This window comes from Pholis gunnellus (genome assembly GCF_910591455.1).
Source record: "Pholis gunnellus genome assembly, chromosome: 3".
Taxonomy (NCBI): domain Eukaryota; kingdom Metazoa; phylum Chordata; class Actinopteri; order Perciformes; family Pholidae; genus Pholis; species Pholis gunnellus.
In genome coordinates this window covers 14832589-14854558 of record NC_136529.1, presented here as the reverse complement: position 1 = coordinate 14854558, position 21970 = coordinate 14832589, and the positions used below count along the sequence as shown (strand labels likewise).

At 43.0% G+C, this 21970-nt stretch overlaps 2 protein-coding genes across 3 annotated transcripts in view; both read right to left on the bottom strand.

The window, feature by feature from the left end:
• Nucleotides 1-4482, bottom strand: part of celsr2 (cadherin, EGF LAG seven-pass G-type receptor 2) — a gene marked incomplete at its 5' end in the record, with an annotated part of 58717 nt that extends 54235 nt beyond the window's left edge. Inside the window, one exon of the mRNA XM_079157046.1 lies at nucleotides 942-4482. Within this exon, the coding sequence (XP_079013172.1) occupies nucleotides 942-4482 (3541 nt within the window). The remainder of the gene's footprint in view (nucleotides 1-941) is intronic.
• A 2939-nt stretch (nucleotides 4483-7421) lies between these two features.
• On the bottom strand, nucleotides 7422-21413 carry capzb (capping actin protein of muscle Z-line subunit beta). 2 transcript variants are annotated; one of them, XM_079186441.1, is made up of 10 exons: nucleotides 21184-21413; nucleotides 16099-16188; nucleotides 13399-13520; nucleotides 13138-13251; nucleotides 12905-13046; nucleotides 12552-12668; nucleotides 12403-12468; nucleotides 11877-11953; nucleotides 11392-11493; nucleotides 7422-8572 (listed from the first exon to the last, which is right to left on the bottom strand). In XM_079186441.1, exons 1-9 carry the CDS (start codon nucleotides 21184-21186, stop codon nucleotides 11400-11402), a joined length of 825 nt encoding a protein of 274 aa, XP_079042567.1. In that variant the 5' UTR covers nucleotides 21187-21413; the 3' UTR covers nucleotides 7422-8572; nucleotides 11392-11399. The 2 variants fall into 2 exon arrangements, with proteins under 2 accessions (XP_079042567.1, XP_079042568.1); XM_079186442.1 differs by lacking the exon at nucleotides 11392-11493.
• Between the last annotated feature and the right edge of the window lie 557 nt (nucleotides 21414-21970).

Genomic DNA, 21970 nt, shown 5'->3' with positions numbered 1-21970 from the left:
AACGCAGGCGGTTTAAGACATGCAGGTTAGGAGAGACAACAACACCAGCAACCGTTTTGGATCTTCATCACCCAAAACAGTGGACCAAATGGTGATTTAAATCGTAACCAACTCTTGTTATCTCTAAATACACCGTCAGACCAGAATCCTCAGCCTCAAACACATTTGAGCCGGGAACCCTGACAGCTATAATTCTCTCTCTGTCAGATTAGCACAAGAAAAAAACAAGCCAGCCAAACAATACAACACTTAAAGAACATCAACTATTCATTTTGACTCAAAACAAGTGATAGGAATAGAACATAATTGAATTAGGTCTTTCACTGTATGTGTGTATGTGTGTATGTGTGTGTGCGTGTGTGTGTGTGTGTGTGTGTGTGTGTGTGTGTGTGTGTGTGTGTGTGTGGGGCAATTATGAGGCACATCAGTCTGCCCACTGTAGTGTGGATGCCACAAGATAAAGACGTGCTCAGACAGCTATTTAAATCTATTCAATAGACGGAGCTAAATTAGGCTTGTGTAAACAAGAAAGCTCCTCAATGAGAGGTCCCAAAAATTACAGAGAAGCCCCCCCCCCCACACACACACACACACACACATTAACCAAATGAAACTATTTACCTAACAGACTTTGAATGCTTGAATATATCTTTGTGACTTGGTGCTCTGAGTGATTTTTTGGATGGGTGGAATGTGGAGTAGCTTACAAATATCCTGCAGTGAAAATGAATCCTCCTTCATGAATATTTCTATTATAGGGAAATCAATCTGGAACACTGAAGCTAAGAAAGACATAGTTAAGTCGCAATCACTTCCATTATCCGGTAAAGTGAAGCGGAAATGTAAATGAAGAGACAGGACATGTTAATGGCAATAGAGTAGGAACACATCTTCTCCTCTCACTGGGTGGAGCAATAACAAAGAGTTACAAACAGTCTCACCTGACACTGAGATCCTCATGGAGGCCTCCAGGGGCCGGTTGTTATCCAGGGCCGGGCTCAGCTGGATCTCTCCCGTGCTTTGGTTCAGGAGGACCAAGTTCAGCTCGTTTCCCACCTCGAAGCTGTAGTGGAGCTGGTCCGAGACGTCGGGGTCGTGTGCGGGGATGCGTCCGATCACTCCAGTGGGGAAGCTGCTCGATTTGTCCGTCACGTAGTTGTTGAAGATGATCTGGAAGTTTTTCAGCACGGGAACGTTGTCGTTCTTGTCGACAAGTTTGATGTGGACTGTGGCGCGGCTGACCAGAGGCGCAGAGGTGGCCTGGACCACAATTATATACTCAGATATTGTCTCATAGTCCAGGTCTATCAATGCAGTCAGTTCTCCAGAGAAGATGTCCAGCTGGAACGCCTCTGGGATGTTTCCCTCCACTATCTGGTACATAATCTGTGCATTGCTGCCTTCGTCTGGATCTGTGGCTAATACGTGTGCAACCACAACGCCTATGGGGCTGTTCTCCTCCACCATGATGTCAAACTCGTCTTTCTCAAACACAGGGGGGTTGTCATTCACATCTAGGATTGTTACTTGGATGTTAACTGCTGTTTTCAGAGCAGGAACACCTTTATCTACAGCAAACGCCTGCAGGCTGTAAACGGGCACGTTCTCTCTGTCTAATCTGCGCAGTGTGCGGACAATGCCAGAGGTGGATTCGATTATGAAATCTCCTTCGCCATCCTCACCCCCCTGGAAGGTGTAGAAGACGCGGCCATTGAGCCCAGAGTCTCTATCAGTGGCAGAGACCTGGACCACGCTGGTGAACACCGGCACATCCTCCATGACGGAGCCCACATAGTGGTCCCTGAGGAAGCGGGGCGAGTTGTCGTTGACGTCGTTCACCAGTATCTCCAGGTAGGTGGTATCGGACTTCTGTGGGATGCCGTTATCTCGAGCAGTGATGGCTAGCGTATAGGAGACCTGGTCCTCATAGTCCAGCTCCATCTGTGTGGTGACAGCTCCCGTGTCGGAGTCGATGTCAAACTGAGGGATGCTGTCATCCATGTAGTAGGTGATGCGTGCGTTCTCGCCTGTATCTTCATCCGTGGCACTTATTAACACAACAGTGGTGCCGACGGGCCTGTCCTCGTTGATGTTGACGGTGTAATGTGAGCTCTGAAACACAGGTCGGTGTGTGTTGGCGTCAGTGACGTTGACAAACACTTTAGCGGTGTCAAGGAGCGTGCCGTCACTCGCAGTGACAGTCAGGGCAAACTGCCGTTCTAGTTTGTAGTCTAACGGCAGCGCCAGCGTGATGAGCCCCCCTCCACTCTGACTCGTGATGGAGAATCTGTTGCGGGTGTTTCCGCTGGATATCTGATAGGTCACCACACTGTTGATGTCCTGGTCCACAGCTGACACTGTCACCACGCTGGTCCCCACGGATGCATCCTCATTAAGTCGCATGTAATACGCCTTCTGAGTGAACTCTGGGTTGTTGTCGTTGACGTCTAGAATAGTCATGCTGATGCTGGCAGAGGAGGACATGATAGGGTAGCCGTGATCTCGGGCTTCCACTCCAAAGTTGTAAAAATCGACACTCTCCCTGTCCAGCTCGGCTGCCACTACAATCCACCCCGTGCTGTTGTTGATGGTGAAGGGGAAGTTTGGCGTGGTTTCAGTGAGGCGATACTCCAGCCGGGAATTGTCGCCAGAGTCTGCGTCCACGGCTTGGATGTGGATGATGGAGTAGCCCAGCGGCACGTTCTCCAGCACGGTGGCCTGGAATGGAGTGCTGACAAAAATGGGGGCGTTGTCGTTGACGTCCAGCACCTGCACCGTAACCAGGCCACTGATGTTGGAGAGCGGGGGGCGCCCCCCATCCTGAGCCCTGATTCTTAGAGTGTATTCTTTGTTCGCCTCGTAATCCAGGTGACTCACCAGGTCCATGTTACCTGTCTGAGCATCAATATAAAACTGTCCCCGGGTGTTTCCGCTCATGATGCTGAAGTGAACGACGGCGTTGCTCCCTTTGTCCTGGTCTGTGGCGGTGACCTGCAGGATCTCTGTGTTAGGGGTCATGTCCTCTGGCACCCGGACCACATAGCGTTTCTCACTGAACTGGGGCGCATTATCGTTGTCGTCCTCAACCACAATGTTAACAGTAGCTGTGGCGCTGCGGGGCCCGGGGTCACGACCTTGGTCATTTGCCTCAACTAGCAGCATATAGGCTTCCACCTCCTCTCTGTCTACCAGGCCTTTGGTGCGGATTACACCAGACCTCGAATCAATCTCAAACACATCGTTGGACCCGTTGCTGTTGATGATGCGGTAAAGGATGTTACCATTAACAGGTGCGTCCCCATCCGTGGCCCTCACAGTTAACACCTCATAGCTTATTTCTAGATTCTCCCTGATGCTTTCCTTGTAGTCCTGCTGCTCAAACACGGGGTCATGATCATTGGTGTCTCTGACTGTGATAGTGAGGGTGGCCATGGCCGTGCGACGGGGCGTGCCGTGGTCGACTGCGGTCACACGGAACACATGGGTGTCTTTAGTCTCCCGGTCCAGCACCTCTACTGTGAACACGGCACCGTTGGCCGGGTCCACAGCAAAGAGATTGTTGGAGCGGCTATCAAAGAGAGCTTCTATAAAATACTCCAGCCTGCCCGCCTCCCCCTCATCCACATCTACTGCTTTCAAAAGAACAACCGAAGTCCCCGCTGGCTTATTCTCTGCCACAGACACTTGGTACATAGGAGGTTGAAACTGAGGGCTGCTGTTGATGCTTCTCCTCCTCCTGCTCACAATCCCTGAATCAGACCGAGCTGCCTTTTCCAACAGCTTCCCTAAGTGGCCCTGCCTGAAGGGGCCCTGCCCCACACGCCAGTGGACAGTGATGGGGTTAACTTTAGCGCTCAGTCCCTCTCCTGTGAGCACATCACAGAGCAGGTCCAGCTCCACGAGTGTGTCCTGCTTCCAGCACAGCGTCTGGGACACAAACAAGTCCCCCTCAGAGAAGTAAAAGTCCCGACTGTTGGTGACTTTGCAGCGGATCGGGGCTCCAGGTAGCAGACCCCCCACTGCAAATAAAGCAGAGCCTGCTTGGTGGCACTCTGTGCGTTGGTGGCTGTGGGTGCTCAACAAACTGAGCACCTCCATGTCCCACTGAGGTTTTCTTTTACGCTTGTTTGAACAGTTCCTACCGTGAACATGCACGTCGTACTGGCTGGTGAGGAGATGCCTGTAGCCGGAGTCCGTGCAGTCAGCCACCGTGTACACGCTGAAGGGGTTGGAGCGCAGCGAGGCGCACTTTACCGAGTCCGAAACGAACACAATGCCCGCCGCTGCGTCTGTCCCCAGAAAGCGCTCCGTGAATTTGGGAGCGAGTACCTGATCCAAAGCGCACCGTGCGCCCCGCTCCGCGCCGGCCACCACCGTCCTTGGCCCCACATCCTCACTGATGTGAACGGTGTAGCAACGCGCCAGCGACACCAGTTTACACCACCAGAAAATCAACAACAAATCCCATTTAACGAAGTGCATCGCTCCTCAGTTTGTGTTCTACCGGGTCTCCGAGTGGGAATCTCTGCAGCTCCCTAGTCCGTTAAACTTTCCGCCTGTGAGTTTCCCTTTGTTGCAGAGGAGCCATGCTCTCAGCGGGCGCAATTCTCTCCGGTCACTCCGGCTGATTTGAAGAGGTAGACCCGCAGTAACCTTGTCCGGAGCGGCTCTCACTCACTCACTCACTCACTCGCGCCGGCAGCAAAAACAGCAGCAGCAGCAGCAGCACCTCCACTCGATCCGCGTAACTCCGCTTGAATGGTGAAAATGGTTCCAGCTCCCCCTGCGCCTCAAGGCTCCTCATTATCATAAACCTGCGCGTGTGTTTGTGTGTGTGTGTGTGTGTGTGTGTTTGTGTGTGTGTGCGTGCGTGTGAGAGAGAGAGAAATAGGGGGAGAGAGAGAGAGAGAGAGAGAGAGAGAGAGAGAGAGAGAGAGAGAGAGAAAAAGCTCTTAGGGGTCTAAGGAATTGACAAGTGATACCCTGATAAATGGTAACTTCCTAAAAGCTTCAATCGTGAACCGAAAACAACAAAAACAAGACTTTCATGTAGTTTACTTGACAACATTGTATGTAAATATGCTATTGCTTGCCATGTTTGAATAACTCAGCTGTACTGTATGTACTGCCAGTGTTATCTTTACACTATTTTGATTTTATTTAAGTTTTTAATAGAAAAATACAACACTTTAAATGGCAAAGAGAGAGCTCTGTGGTAGCACATAACAACCCCAAACCATTAGTATTTCATCCGTAACAATATGTTCACCGATACTCAAAGGGTTTACTCATTAACTGGCAGACATTCCTCAAATGGTAGGTGTGTTTTAACCCAACATATTGAGAGTCAGGTTGTTCTTTCACCAGATGTCCAGCGTTCAGAAATCTTCGAAAAGAGGACAATTTACGAATTTAGTCCACGAATTTCTACTATTTTGAGTTCATCTATTGTTTTCAGATCACTTTTCTATTTTCAAAACGGGAGCTGTAAATATTATGAGGTAAACTCTGTTAGAGTAAGATACATATGGAATAAAACATATAACTGCATTTAGATCGAGTACAGACAAGTGAAATCTTTGATAAAGACCATGAAACTTGGAGCTTGGCTGATGTGCTGAACGTCACTGACACCTGGTGGACAAACGGCAGTCACACAGTTTGAGTCATTATTCGTGCTTTTCATCGTCTCTCTAGTATTTCCATGAAATTATTGTGTTGCATGAATGAATGAGGCTCTTCTTCAACTCTGTTAAAAAGTAATCTACTAGATGGTGCTTGAACGCTACATCTGGTCTTATTATGAAAAAATAATCCAAACACAAGGTCTAGTTGGAAGCAGTTCTGTCGGATAATCTTCATCAGCAGGTGGATTTTTCCTAGTTGTCACTGATAGATGTTGAAGTTTTCATTTTTTCTGAACACTAAGGACTTCATGATCAACTTGAAAGCTGGTAAAAGATGATTTTCATTTTTTTACCTTGGAAACCTTTTTTCTCTTGATGAATATTTGATGATATGAGTTTAGAGATGTTATTCTTAGTAAAAGTTGAACTCATCTTATAGGGATAAGTCAGGATTTAGAGCTGATATTTACTGTACAGTTTATTAACTGGTGGAGGATGTACTCAGATCTTTAAAGTAGCAATACCACAATATAGAAGTAATCTGTTACAACCAAAAGTTATGCATTCATAATTTCACATTAGGTAAAAGTACCCTATAAGTATTACCATAAAATAAAGTGAAAAGACCTTAAGTAAAAATACGTTGCACAATGGCCCATTTCAGAAAAATGTAGAATTTTTGATTATACTAATTATTGATATATTATTGTGTAATTTAATCACTTAAACGCTGCAGTAGGTAACGGTGGGGCTTATTTTAATTACTTTATATTGTGCCGTGTCGCTTGAATCTTTACACCTGCTAAACGTTAGCAATGTCGTCGTGAAGACGTTTCCAGTATTTACCTCGTTACATCCTCTCAGCAGCTTAGTCTTGTTAAAACTCCATCAGTCTAAAAAATATACAGTGTCAGTCCATTAACAGATAAAATAACATTTTAAAACAAATTTATACAATATAATGTAGTTATAACCATTTAAACAGGTTTTTCAATATTTTCTAGAGATCATTTTCCATGACATTTTCAGTGATGAGCTGGTAGACCAGCCATCAATCACTTTCTTCTTATCAGTTACATTAAGCATTGCTGCCTGGACACCAATATCAAAAATAGTAGCATACTTTTTGCCTACTGACAAAAGTAGACTAAACTTCACATAATGTTACCTAAATGTAAGATTTAAAGTTAGTGTCTAGTTTTCTATCATCACCTGCCACAGTCTCTTTTCAGTTCATCACACCAGACTTTATCACCCAGCTTCCCATTCACCATCCATCTCTCTTAACAATCCCAACACACATTTAATACCGTATTGCACCTATCCAGAGATGAATCACACACCTGGAACCATTGAGGAAAAAAACAGCATGAAAAGTTAACCGAACATGCTAACCAACTTAACATCAACATTGCTGCTCCGTGAAGTCACTTGGGTGTGTTTCAACATCATAACAGTCAAAATACTCTCACCCACAAACTATTTACATTTTAAGATGCCAATGTGTTTTCAATGATTTGAAAATACGTCAACTTTTTCCCAGGTTTTCCAGGACACCTGGAAATCCGTGTTACTTTTAAAGAGTAATTATACCAAAAATTATAACTAATCTCAGAAATATACTTATCACAACAACTGGGCTTTGCTACTTTATAGTGCATTATAAACAATAATTACATTGTAATACTCTTATAAATACTTAAGGTGGCTGCAATGGGAATGTAGTTTGTCAAGTTGTCCACTAGCTGTACTGTGCCTTACCTCAAATGAATACCTCATGAATAAACAAATAAGGAGCTTTTTACTGTTTTTATTGTTGCTGGAGGCTCTAATACAATATGAATCATAAGCTTTACAAAATAAAAACAAAACAAAAATACAACAAAAAGATTCCCCTCAAAAATGGAAACAGACAAAGGTTTCCACTGAGACACAATGACAAACTGTGACCCCCAACAAAGACGTAGTAGGTGAGGAGAGAGAAAAGTTGAATAAGCTGAACAGAGGGGAGGCATGTCATGTTATACACAGTGTAGGGGGGGAGAGGGGGAGGGGGGGTTGGGTTGGGTTGACGTTGTGGGTGTAATCACCCGGTGATTATAACAGTCCATCCCCCATGTTTGATAAGTCCACATGTCCACTCACTGCAGCCCCACACAGGCTCACATGCATGCGGACAAAGTGGAATAAAGAGTAAAAAGATTGTTACACAAACCGAAGGCCGCCCTCGTGGTTACACGTTTAACCATCAGAATGAAAGTTATACACCGACAGTAATAATTTTATACAAATATATCAGGGGGGGGGGGGGGGGGGGGCGTCGTAGACGAAAGTAGGTGCTTGAAATAAATTTGATGTACATAATAATGACAGCCCCGTCGAGCCTACGCCACCTACAGCACCGTGTCCGTTTCCTCGAGGCAGAGGAAGAGCTGGGCCAAAAATCGCTCATTTGAAACTGACCATTGACACATCAGCTGTGAGAACATCTGGGATTATTACTACAATGACCCTCACACTGTAAGATTATCATTAACCGTGGTAATACTATCATTATATCCATAACATGGGAGAGAAGAGAGAAGAGAGAAGAGAGAGGGGGTGAAGAGAGACAGAGGGAGCGTGAGTGAACGGCTTCATGGCAGATGAGACGCATGAAAACAAAACCAGACAGAAAAAAAACCAAAAACAAATAAAAAGCTATGCATTTTCTCCTTTTTAGTTTTTTCACAAATAAACAAGAGTGCAGCAGTGAAACAGGCGTGGAGGGAGAGAAGTAAAGAAACAGAGAACAGATGGCGGAGATGAGGCAGAGAGAGTGAGAGACAGAAGAAAGAAACAAAAAACAGTAGCAACTCTAGCTGGTATGTTTGCGTTTGAGTGCCTCCATCAGGTCGACCTTCAGAGCCTCCTGCTTTGACTTGTCAGCCAGAGTCTGAACACTCCTGTGTGAGAGAAGACAAAAATAGAGAAGAGAGACGATCAGCGCCGACAACATCAAAATAAGAAACAACAACCGCGAGAGAGACCGGAAAAGTTTCTCCAGCGAGACAGAAACACTGCAAGTTCAAGAGCAACGTTAGTCAGTCAGCACAGTCCGACTCCTGTGTGGAGAGAAGATGGTGAGGAATATGTATCATCACACATCTGCACACACGGCACGCATTAATGTCAGGCAAAGAAAAAAACAACAGTTAGTGATGTCATGCTGTTGAATCATGTGCTTTACCTGCCGACACCGTCTTGTTGCAGGATTCACTAATCTTTCAACTTTGTAGAACAACAAAGTTATTTTAAGATGAATAATTAACTGAGAATTACGTGCCAATATAAAAAAACTTCACTCTGCTTTGAAGGAATAATTCAGCAACAAAATGACTATTTGTTTAGCAATGACTCATCCCAGGTTCCCTTGAAGTAAAAGTAGCCACAGCCCGTCTTTAACAGCAACAGAATACATCAAAACATCCGTTTACAAACTCTCACAACTAGTGCAGTGTAGTCCCAGTCGCATTTATCCAGCAATGCACCAAATGTATGCATCTCCGCTGAAACATTACTATTTAAAACACTTCGTCCAGGCGAGTTGTGCGCTTGCACAGCGGTGAGCCCGTTTATGCAGAAGTGTTTTAAATAATTTAAATAGTTCTAGCACAGATCCAGATGTTTATGGAGTAGTGAGCATTTTACTGGTTAAATGAGACCCGGGTTATACTGCAGGAGTTGTGTGAGAGTTTGTAAACTGATGTTTTGAGATAGTTTTGCTGTTGTTAAAATGCTTCCCCCAATTATTTAAGTTAATTGACAGTTTTTTTTTATTTTCCGTTCACCGTGGAGGCATGCGATAAAAACAAAGTTTTAACACAGAGTGAGTAACTGATAGATGAAAGGTCATTTTGTGGGTAAAGTATACCTTTGAGTTTCTGAGGAAAAGTGTGTGTCACTCCTCTGATAGGACAAAGTGCTGCACTCACAATCAACACACCGTTTAAGGAAACCTTATTTGGGCAACAAACAGCAAAACATCAGGGGTGGTGACTGCTTTGAATACTCTGACATGGTTTGCGTGTCGCTCCCTCAGAAGGATCGTCTGTTAGACTACAAGGTAAACAAAACATGCACAACGTGGCTGCACAGCTGCTCAATGTTCAACAAAATGTATTCATAAAGCATACAGTCCCACATACACACTCAAGAGTCACCTGAGAGGCTGAACCCTCACACGCACATAAAGTACATCTAACCGTCTGATCCTGGAGGACACACCGTCTGTCAGCCTCAGTCTAGAAGCTCAAAGAACTAATGAATCTATTGGTACCAGCCGTGTTGGCTTGTTAGGGAGGAGGCTGAATGACGCTTCAAAGTTCGGCTTCGGTGAGGGAAACTGAGCGCGCATAGAACATTTTAAATGGTTGGTTTATGTTTAACATCGTTTTAGTTGTATTTGTTTATTTTGTGTTGGTCCAGGAAATGGTTTACATTTTGGGGAGCAACTTGTTTGAGTGTAACCCAAAGGGACAAAAAAAAAAATTTAAAAAAGGTTTAATGAAATCTTAAGTAAAGAGGTACAAATGAAACATGTATGTTTACATTTTATGCTACCTTGTCATTTGCAAGTGCCTTCATTTCAAGTGTTGATTGTAAAAGAAAATGTTATTTTCGTGGGGGGCCCCTGGCCTTACACCTTTAAAGATATCTAATGAAAATTAGATTTATAGGTACCTTAGACATGCCCAATATATAATAATCCCATGCAGTTTGAGGCAAAATCCATGCAGTTGTTTGCGTGCAGTAAAACTGTATTATTTTCGCCTATTCTGAAAAAGGTGTGATTGAATATTTCTGCATACTGGGGTCTCTAAACAGTCTTGGAATGACATGTGTGTGATGACGTTAGTCCTCATAGTAGACATTTATTTTGAAACTTAACGTCACAGTATAAAATGACCTGTTGTGATCAGACTTTTCTGATTTGTATCAACTTCTACTTTACTTTCACAGTTGGCTTGTTGTAGATAAAAGCTGTATTTACATCTCAACAAACAACCGTCTAGCGTTAAACGCCCCACGTGCTTTTTTGTGACGTTTGCCTAAGATCGAAAATCTTTAAAATGTTAATCACACAAACATCAGTCAATATAGGACACTACACCTAGAGAGATGAGGTGGACAGATTGGTCAGTTGATAAATTAACACAAATCAGCAGGTTGAAATAGTTTCCACTTGATATGAAATTGAACTGTTCAAAAAACAACAATGATGTGTTTAAGAAGGCAACGTCCAGGTTGTTTTTTCTTCAGGAAATAAAAGTCCTTTGATGTCTGTAAGAAGCTTTTAAATGTTTTCTAACAGAGTTACTCATATTTTATGATCTTGTATTTAGGGGTAACAGCATTACTGCAAATAATAAGAAAACAATTAAGATGATTATTAAAAATACTGGTTCCTTAATTGGATCGACTTCTATTGATTTATGAGAGACAGTTTTGGAGGATAGAACCAGGAGGAGAGTTCAGACCATACTTCACACCGTTTGGTGTTTTTAGAAGTTTAAAAAGTGTGTTGAGGGAGCGTCTTTGTTTGGAAATATCAAAGATATGTCTGAAGTAAATGAATATCTTCCTTCCTTAAAAGTACTGTGCAACATCTTAGAGTGAGCACCACGGACGGAGCAGTGAGGAATGAGCAACATTGTCCCGGGTTAATTTTGTACTTACCCATAAACACTGAAATACACACAAACACACACATGCCAGGTTGTACCTCTGACCCTAGTCAATGAAGATCTGACGCTGGGTGAGGACCTGCGACAGCTCCTTCTGGAGCTGCCGGTACTTTTGGTTATCGGGCAAAGACTCAATAGATCTGCAGCACAGAGAGGCAGCAGGGAAGGAGAGGTGACAGAGGATGGAGAGGAGGACAGACAGTGAGAAGAATGGCAGCAGACATGTGGGACAGAAGGCAATAAATAAAATAGGATCATAGGAGAGGGGTGGGGAGGAGGAGGTTAAGCGAATATGGAAGAATTTCAACTGAAAAGAGGGGAATCAAAGGTTTAAATAGAATTAAAAAATGACAGAAATTGACAAAAGATGTGAGAAAATGGCTGTTGGACAAGTCAACAGACGGTGATGCAGAAGTAAACGAACTCTTCTCTCAGTAAGACCGGCACAACAGACCCGGCTGACTGGAAGTCCTGTAAAAGGAGAGCGGGAGGCAAGTCATGGAAGCAGCTCATGTAGCGTTACCTTAGGCCGTTGACGATGTCCTTGGTCTTCCCAAAGTAGATTTCATTCAGTGTGGAGCGAATCTTGTTCTCCATATCCTGGAACACAAATCAAAACATTCTTAACTTAAAGTTGGGTTTATTCTCCGGCTATCAACGACAACATTATTAGATAATTACTTCATATAGAGGCGTGTGAAATGTGCTGAACATGATGCACAGTGACACTGGCTTTTCTCCATTAGTGTTGCACTATTTTATTATATTACACAGAGATGCGTTTCTGTTACTAGAAATACCCGTTATTACGATACAATACAAACCAACAGGAGTTGGTTTAAGACTAGTTTACGACTACACAGGCCTAAACATAATAACGGTGGTGTAGACAGGAGATACGATATAATGTATGCAACTATTAAATCCCAATGAGGATCTGCAGAATCCTGTGTAGGAGACCTTTTGTTATAAACAATTCATTGCAGGTGAGTTGAATTAATGATAAGCAGTCAAAAAAGTCAAACAAGCAGAACATCAGATATACTGACTTCGACAAGGCGGCCAATGTTGGCGATGTGGGGTGAGGACTCTCCAACTGTCTCGTCTTTTTCCATCTGTGAAAAGATGAGACGCATGGAGTTAATGGATGACCACAGAGAGGCTGGACGTGTCAGCAGTGGTCTAGTCCGACACGTACCTGTCTAGTAAGACTGCCGCCCAGGTTCATGGTGCCGGAGCCGGTCTTGGTTGTCTGGAGCCACAGCATGACGGTGGAGGTGAGTTTGTAGTGAGCAGTACGACCGCTGGACTTCTCCTGCTCGCACGACAGACACAGCAAGCAATGAGACAATACTCCAGACTAAAAGTGTTACACCGCATTGCAGTCTCAAGATGTATGATGCCTCATCTCCTATAACTGATGTTAACCGTCATCTGCAAATGTCATGCACAGTTTTCGTCTTTGCCCGTTCTGACTCCCTCTAAGAAAACAAAAAGTCTGGGCGGGATCAAATTCAAGTGTCAACCTATTTCACATCAGCTGATTCTCACCTGCACCTCCACCACATGGATGGAGTCCCAGCACCCTTTGATCTTCTTGGATCCATCCCCGGCCTTCTTGATGAGAATAACTCCAGCGAAGCCATGATCCAAGTCCCAGAGGTACACAGAGGACACGCCGCCCTCAAAGTACCTGAAAAAAAAAAACATATGAAAAAGGTCACAAGAGGGCGACATTGACCGGTTATTAAAACTTCCCATGAGGTTGCTTCCTTGGAACTCACAGGTCTCTGTACTGGTCAAAGGCGTTATTGGCTTCGACCTCGAGTTTCCTCAGGCGAGCTGAAGGCATTGCACCGTCTTCAATGGGAGGTTCATACTTATTACTCCACGGGGATCTGGTGATTTAAAAAAGGACATTACAAAACCCATTAAAAGCCAAGGAAAACATTTCAGTCACTGTCTTTGGTCTATTTGACAGATTAACTGAGCATTATGTAGTTAATGTTCCTCGGCCATGGCTGAAGTGCAGTCATAAACTCGACCTGTAGGAGTCGCCGTCTCTGTTGTAATCGCAGAGCAGATAGTCTTTCCCCACCACCTTGTCCCGGGCAATCTTCAGCGGCTGGTCCACAGAAGAGAGGAGGTCCTCACACAGACTGGGCACCTGGACAAACACACACGGAGAGAAAAAAAGCTCAACATCAACTCACTGTTCTCCACAGCACGGATACTTTCATGTGCTCAGCCGCAGAAACTTCCGCAAAAGCTTGTAACACATCTCAACTCCTCAGACACGTTATTAAAAGTGTTGTTTGTCTTGAAACATATGAGCAAGATACGTTTGCCAGTGCAGACTTCCTGTATGAGACGGCAACTTCTAAAACGTGCAGGACTGAAGGAACAGAGTAGACGGCAAAAACAAAAGCAGCCTTGTGTTTAATCCTCTCATTTTGGTCAAAAATGAGCTGGATCTTCTTGTCTTTCACATTCCAGCTCCAATCAATGAGCAGAGGTTACGGAATCAACGGGGAACATAATATCTAAAGGATAAGGTGGTACAAATTACTTCTCACAGACTGACATGAACTCCCCTCTCTATGTCCTCCAACATCAGAGTATAGACACAAAGGAGGCACTGTTTCCCTAAAAAAAAAATCCCCCCGAACACACACCTGGCAGCCCAGACTGATAAGACAAGGGGAGGAGGGGGGGGAACCCAGTGGGAAGAGTGTGGTAGAGGAGAAAATGGAGAGCGGATAGGAAGAGACGGGAGAGATGTGGGTAAAACAGGTGATTCTGAGTCACCAGGAAGAGTTTGAGCAGAGATGGTGGTGGAGCCACAAAGTGCCCGGCAGTGGAGGTGATTGACAGCTGCGATAATAGTCGCTAACAACCGGACACAGTGAAATGGGAGAGGAGAGAGACGAAGCCCGGGTAGAGAGGTTAAAGGTCAGGGAGGAGGAAGGTGAGAACACATATGCCCACAAAACAAGGTGTAATGCAAACAATGGTAAAAGTGTGGTTTGATTGTGTCTAATTTTGCTTAATTTGTCAGACTCAGCTGGCACTGCTCTGTTAAAATCCACCAAACAGGTCTAACAATTCAAAATATAGGAAGGAAAGAAATTATTAATTTACAAGTTATTCAAGTGTTGCACTGAGGATTTTAAAAAACAAAAAATGTATTTTGTTATATCAAATGCTAAAAATAGCTTCAGTTACCCAGATGTCACCCTGATGTGCAGCAACTGTCACATTGAAACAAGAACAAAAAGAACACTCTCTCTCTCTCTCTCCTGGAGAATGATCCCAGGACAGAGACCAGGCACAACTATTACTGTAACTGTACACAACTGTTTACTGGGTGACTAGACACACATGAATGAGTACAACTGTACAAATGCAATTTGAGCATAATTGGTTGGTTGATAAGTTCTTCTCCGTCCAACCACTGGTGTTACTTTATTAAAGAGAAAAGTGCTTCTTATTACATTATCTATGAGGGCAGGAAGGACGCGTGTGTGTGTGTGTGTGAGAGAGAGAGAGTTAGCTCATATCTTTATTGAAGGGTAACTCGTTTTGCTGCTGTTTTTTCAACAATAAAGAACAAAGTAATTTTAACTACTTAGCCTTCATCTTCCCACTACAGTGGGTGGGGAAGAGAGAAGTCGGCTTTGAGTCCGTTATCATTTAAGTATAAAATAATGAAGTTAAAATAACAGAGCTGCCAGCCGTTAACGGAGGCTCCGTTGAGTTATATTACAATGCAACGGTAAATTATAACGTGATCATGATGTGTTGAAATGGAATCTTATTTGTCAAGAAACTTGAATAAAAACAGTTTGAAGGAGATGTTTTCACAGCAATACAAAACAGATATTCAAGGAGCAGTTACGCCCGTTAAACTTTTTATTTTTGACGCACTGGTATCGGATCGGTACAAGTTTAGGAATGAGAATAAATATCGGGAAGGACAAATTGTTTTGGAACATTTTTCAAAATCGTTCAGCCTCACTTATGACTTGATATCTTTAAGCAAAAACTGACACCAACTTTGATCAAACATGAATGAGTTAAATAAACACCATCTACCATCCTTTCAGCTGGAAAAAACACTTTGTGGACACAGCTTTGTGCAAAAATGTGATATTGTACGACTTTTAAACATTGTGAAGAATCAATAATAGTAAACATAGAAAGACAGTCTCCTAAAATATGTAGGCTATTAAACGCATGATATGTATTATCTAAAAAGGTAAATCGAGCAAATTTATGACAATGGAAGATTATATGAAAAAAGTAGCCTCCATATTACTTCAGGTCGCTCCCAGTCACAAGAGGTTGGTGACCCCTGATCTTTATGAAAGACATAGTGAAGCTTTCGTGTACTACTGTGTGAATAAAATACTTGACAAATGAAAATTAATGACTATTTTCATTAATAAAGAACTTTAGAGCACAACCATCAGACTTTAAGAAATTTGAGTTGGAATGCGTCTGTTATCAATTTAGAAAACAATTCTTTATTACTATATCTCGCTATTTGATTTAATTGAAAGACGATAAGTTAACATATTTAATTATCAGCCAGCCCTGTTCAGAAGCCGACTGTGGTCCAATATGTAACTTATAGAAGTGTGCCCCCCCCCCCCCCCCCATTGTGTGAGGTGGTCTGTGAGGGACAAAGCCGGCTCTCCGTCTGAGTTTCCCCAAAAAGAAACCAGACGAAGACAGTAACTCACCAGGTCGATGAGGTCGCTGAGGTTTTTCTCGATCTGCTGAGGAGGCAGACGCCTCATCAGGTCCAGAGCACAGTCTAGCTGCTGGTCATTCTGAAAACAAAGAGACAACGGTTATAACATATACAGTTATAACACTGTACTATCATTTTATAGTGATATATAGCTTCCCTCCAGACTCAAATGTTAGCGTCACATTCAGTGAGTTACTGTATGCTGGTATGTTTCAACTGTATCTCTCATTAACTTACAGAAAGTAAGAAAATATTCATTTTAGCTCCTAAAATAATCTGCATTTTTACATTTTACAAATCCTGAAATAAAACAATTGATGACACCATGTGACCACGTTTCAAACAACTGTTATAACAATGTGGACATCGAGAGGCAACTTGACAGATTTAAAAATCTCTTTGTTGTTTCTAAAGCATCTAAAGGCAGATGCAAAAAGTGAGTTACTCATAAAACATTCTGTCGTGTAAAACCATGTACGTCAGAGCTGTAGTCAAATATTTACGATTCAATAATTGATAATACTTCTTTTAACTGAGAGCAAAGTTACAACACTATTCATTTGTTTTGTTTCTCACTACAGCCAACAGATCCAGCTTTAATGATGTAAGACGACAATATTAATCGTTTCATCATATTTAAAAATTGGTTTCACATTTAAGTGGAATGCTGCTTTCAATTAGCGTTTACATTCTCGAGCACTTGGTCTTTGATAGAACGTCATAGATCGGTGATGTTTATTGGTATTTTAAGTCTGATCAAATTCCATTTTATAAATGGCCAGCTGTTTAAAATGCCCACACTCACACTCGAGACAGACAGTGTTTGACGAGTTCACTTGAACTTCAGTATTATGTTCATGCTGAGGATTAACAATGTTTTATTCTGCAACAACAACACTAAACACTAGTGCCGGGGTCTCCACAGTCCCCCGTGTGCCGTCTTGTCTTGAGCATATTATGAGGCTTCAGCAGTCTCTTAGTCAAATCAAACGGGAATCTTGCATTTCAAGTTATAACCTTTGGAGTACAAAATGTCCTCTTTGAGTTACTGTCCCTCTTCTGCAGCTCAACAAGTAAACACTGCCTGAGAAAACACAAACTCTTGTACTGAAACTAATTCGACTAACTCAGACTGCTGAAGCTTCCCCATATCGTCACATAAACTCTGAAATGTTTGTTTTACGGAGAATAAGGACTATGGATTTTTTACGGCATCACTTACTTTGCAAGCGCATTAAGATGTTATCTCTTAAGGGTTAGTATAAACAGGAGGAATGATTTCATTAGACAAAACCTGCTTCCATTCATACGGACCTGACTATTGTTTAAAGAGACTTGAAACATTGCGAACCTAATTGTGAAAAGCCCTGCTGTGCTAATGAGGCTCTGGATTAGTGTGCAGTTGTATTCTGTAGGAACATACACGCAGGTATTGGATCAGGACTGAGTATTGGTATGCTCTATAAATAATGACAACCACAATCTCCCTCCCATCTCCAAACCAGCACAGTGATAAAGGCCCGCTACATTCTGGATGAGGGTATGAGAGGAAATATCCACACCCTTGAAGGCAAACTCTGCTTGCACTGAGAGACTACAGACAACGTTTCCAGCTCAGCAGTCTGAACAGCGCTCATGATTTGTCATGTGTGTTACAGATGAAAGAGCAATTGTCAAAAGTTTGACCTCATTGCATTTCACAGTGCAGAAATCTCTCTAACTATCTAACATGTGGCTCGTCTGAACATATCCAAATAAGTAAGGTCAGTGAAGATAGTCCATGAGCTGTCAAAGGATGCGTTCATCTGGCTGGGAGACGTGCGTCACGGAGCACAGGCGGCACATTTGAGTGGAATCGCTATCAGCTTATCGTCAAACAGCAGCAGGTAGAGAGGCAGAGGAAGAGTCGTACTGAGGTGAACTACAAACTGGTAAATGTAAAACACTAACTTTGGCCAAACTTCATTTTCATCTTTGGTTCTATACATAAACTGTATATAAGAAGTGGACGCAGTCATCGTGACGTAGTCATCGTGACATCACCCGTTGGTTAGTGGACTGCTGTTATGAAGCCTAGAGTCCGGCGATTTCGCCGTCGCCATCTTGGAATACGGCCGTCGCCATGTTTTTTTCCACAACCGATGAACGGAAGTTCCCATATTGGGATTGCGGATGAGGGAAATTAGCGGCACTGACCTGTCAATCACACTATGCCCGCCCTAAAGCATACTCCGCCTTATGGTCCATTTGATTCTAAATGGGACCATAAGTTACTAAATGAACATCAGGCTGTATAGACCATAAACTCATGTTTACAATGTTTACTGAGGTAATAAATCAAGTGAGACGTAGAGTCATTTTCTCATAGACTTCCATACAATCTGACTTTCTGCTGCACCCGGAGGAGTCTCCCCCTGCTGGTCAGGAGAGAGAATGCAGGTTTTAAGACACTTCTGCATCGGCTTCACTCGGCAGAACCGGAGGTTGCTGCCTGGTTTTATAAGTTGTTAGCAAAATTCAAGTAGCTTGTTATTTGTAATCAAACAATCAGACAAGTGAAATATATAGATTTACAAGACTAATATTCATCATGCTCTTGGAATGCGGGGTGTTTTCTTTTCTTGCTGCACAAAGCTGTCAATTCAAGTAAAGGACTCTTGACGTTTTAGTGTGTCAGCTAAGTAGGTGCAGTGACAGTGGAATAGTCCCTCATCCTTCCCACACGGTGATCACTCTCAACACTGTTCATAGCAGAAGACTTTAACTGAACAAATGGACGTTTGGAAGGCATGAGTTTCAGAGTTTCTCACAGGAAGTTGGTGAAACATGGCCCATGGTGTGTGACCAGGAATGCATTGTCAAGTGTTTTTCTCACACATTAGAACCTGATGGCTGATCGTGTCTTTCTGGGCCCGCTCCCGACATTGTGACATGAAGATCTGATTAATTACTGTTACAGAAATACTGTAAAGTGTGTTTTGTAACTAAAAACCTCACTATCATCACAATGAGCACAAAACTAATTCAGAATCTTCAATACAGACTTTTGGGTTCCTTTTTTGGTTACATGTTTGAGTTGTTTACTGAGGATTGTTTTGTTATGTACTCAGTCACCCAGACTGAGCTCGTGTCAGAGAGTCAATGTCCCCAATAAACTACAGTTTGTGAAGCAGCCGGCTAGTCTTTAACTCTTGCAGATAAACATTCCTGTATGTTTTATCCAGAAGGAAACATTCCTTTAACAAAACAGTCTTCCCTTTTACCGTTGTCTCTTTGTTGTGTAGCAGTTTTATGATAAATGAAATGTAAAATATTTCACTTTTCAGAAAAAGACGGGACTGCATTGCTCGGCCTTCCCCCAAGAATTTCTGTTTCTCTCCCTTAAATGTGCAGCGAGCAGCAGGATGTTAGTGAGCAGGGGAGGACAGACCAGCCACGACATGAAACTCTGGGGAATGTGTAAGAAGATGTAGGAAGTTGAGTAACACTAGAGGGACAACCCCATTATTAAGCTAACAGGTAACTATCTATGCCTCATTCATTTTCATCTGAGCATTATCAGACAGTCACTAAAGTCACTACTACCGTAGTGTAAAATGTTTTTACAGTACCTGAATCAAGGTTAACTTCAATGTTGTGTAACTGTGTTTACCAACTTCTGGTCACTTTTACCGTGTCATTACAAACGTCACAGACGGTATTAAAGCCCAGAGATCAAATTAAATAGTTTTTTTGCCCTGCTACAGTTGTTTGTTATACTCATTTTATTCACCTCGCTTTTAGATGTTGACAAAACTTTCCACCGTGTCTTATCTATGAAGTGACTCCTGTTAAGTGCAAAAGCCTGACAGAGTGTACTCGTGCAACTGCTTGCTGGTAAAAGGGCAATGACATGTTATAAAGTAGAAAACCCTTTTTCCATAAACAATTTCCTAAAGGATGACCCTGACCAGAACAGGAATTTCGAGGCAAAGTCTCCCGTGCCATTTCCTCTACTCAGAGTTGCTTTTTGACCGTCTTAAAATCTCTCTCAGCTGATGAATCAGTCTGCACCATCAGACACCTGCGCTCCTTGACACAGTGTTTACCGGTGCTCCCGTCTCTGTGTCAACAATAGCTCAAACCAACAACCCCCGGGGTCAGAAGAGGCGGTGAGGCTCAGCCAGCAGAATGGATGAGGTGAGGCCGATGAGATTGGGCGACCGCGGAGGAAAACCAGCTGCTCTTCCAAACAAACTCAGGAATAAGAAAATGTAGTCTTTACTACAAAAACACACCGCTGTGCTCCATTACGCAAGAACAGCTCAAGTCAAACAATGTACAATATATATATTGTGTAGTATTTATACGCAACAATATGTTTCAAGCATAAATACATGATGTCAATGCCATAAAGTTATTAGATAGGAAAATGTTTTTAAAAACAAACATGCAACAGTAAACAATAACTGCTGGTATGATTTGAATGGAATGTCAGAGTTTAACATTGTCCCATATTCAATTTAGGCAAAGTTAAGATCAAACTCGTCGGCAAGAAAAGCTTGAGGAGGTTGACAGCTTGTCGTGGTTAGGAATAGGAGGAGCAAGCAGTCTTATTTTAGCTACAGGCAACCAAGGGCTTGACTATATTAGCCCGTGTGTGCGTGTGTGGTGCACGACTGGATAACTGTGTGTGTGCGTGCGTGCGTGGGGGAGGAGGCACACCTTATATTAAGACTCCTCACGAATACTATACACGATCTTGTGTCAAACCCAAAACATCCTGTGCTAACTTTATGCCTACGGGGCATCTAGCTTGGCTAGCTGCTAGCTAACTAGTTTGAAGAAACAGCTGCTAGCTTAGCCACGGAGCTAATTCATTCGTATTCGGTACGGGGACGTTTTGCAAACACAGCAACTTAGATGTGTGTCGGTGATTTATACACTTGAATCCCCTGCTGCTGCTGCTCTCAGGTTACCACCCAGCACCTCCAGCTAGCGTTAGCCTAGCTTAGCACCGCTAGCCGTTAGCAGCAGCCCCACCAAAACCCTCTTACCCCGTCCCTGTCTCCTGCAGCTCTACCGCGGCCCTTACCATGTCTGCGGCGGTCTCAGCGGGGCAGGGGAGCACGATGACTGTACACCTTAGCTTTACTACGGTTCAACAAATCACTCCTCGCGTCTCTTCTTCTTATGTTGTTTTTATAGTCCCCCACGGAAGATGTTTTGTTCGCCTCTCCCTCACTGAACCCAGCCCTGTCAGCGAAATTCACTTCCTCAACCGGGCTACAGGAAGGAGGAGGCTGCAGTCAGAAAACACAGGCCTCGGTTGCACATCCGGGTCACTCCGGGCTTTCTCTGCAGCAGCCAATAGCGAAGGTGCAAGAAAGGCATTGCCAAGTATGGAAAGAGAGGAGTGGTGCAGTTAATGTGCACTCAGAGGGAAGGAGATAGACAAGTACAATGAATATAATCGGAAAAAAAGCCTTGCGGTGACAGGAAAGTGCTGTTAATGTGATGTTTACAGAGTTTTACTCCTTTTTATTATTGTTATTTTTTTTAAATGTCAGCAATTATGCAAATCAAAATAATGTATTCATATTCCTTTTTTATATTTACTATTTTCTACCTTTATTTTTGATTTAATCCTTTTAACACACACATATCGTCTGACATAAATTCTGTGTTAAGTGCAATTTGAATTCCTTTATTTTTTATTGCCCTTTGTCATTAAAAATGTTGGTATCAGTCAATGACGCAATATATAGAAGTCTCTTTATTTTACTATTACTTGCTTTTTATTTTGTATTTTATTTACATGTATCAGCTCGTATTCTGAAGACTCCCTCGGGTTTAGTTTGATTGGTTTTAAATGGAATAGC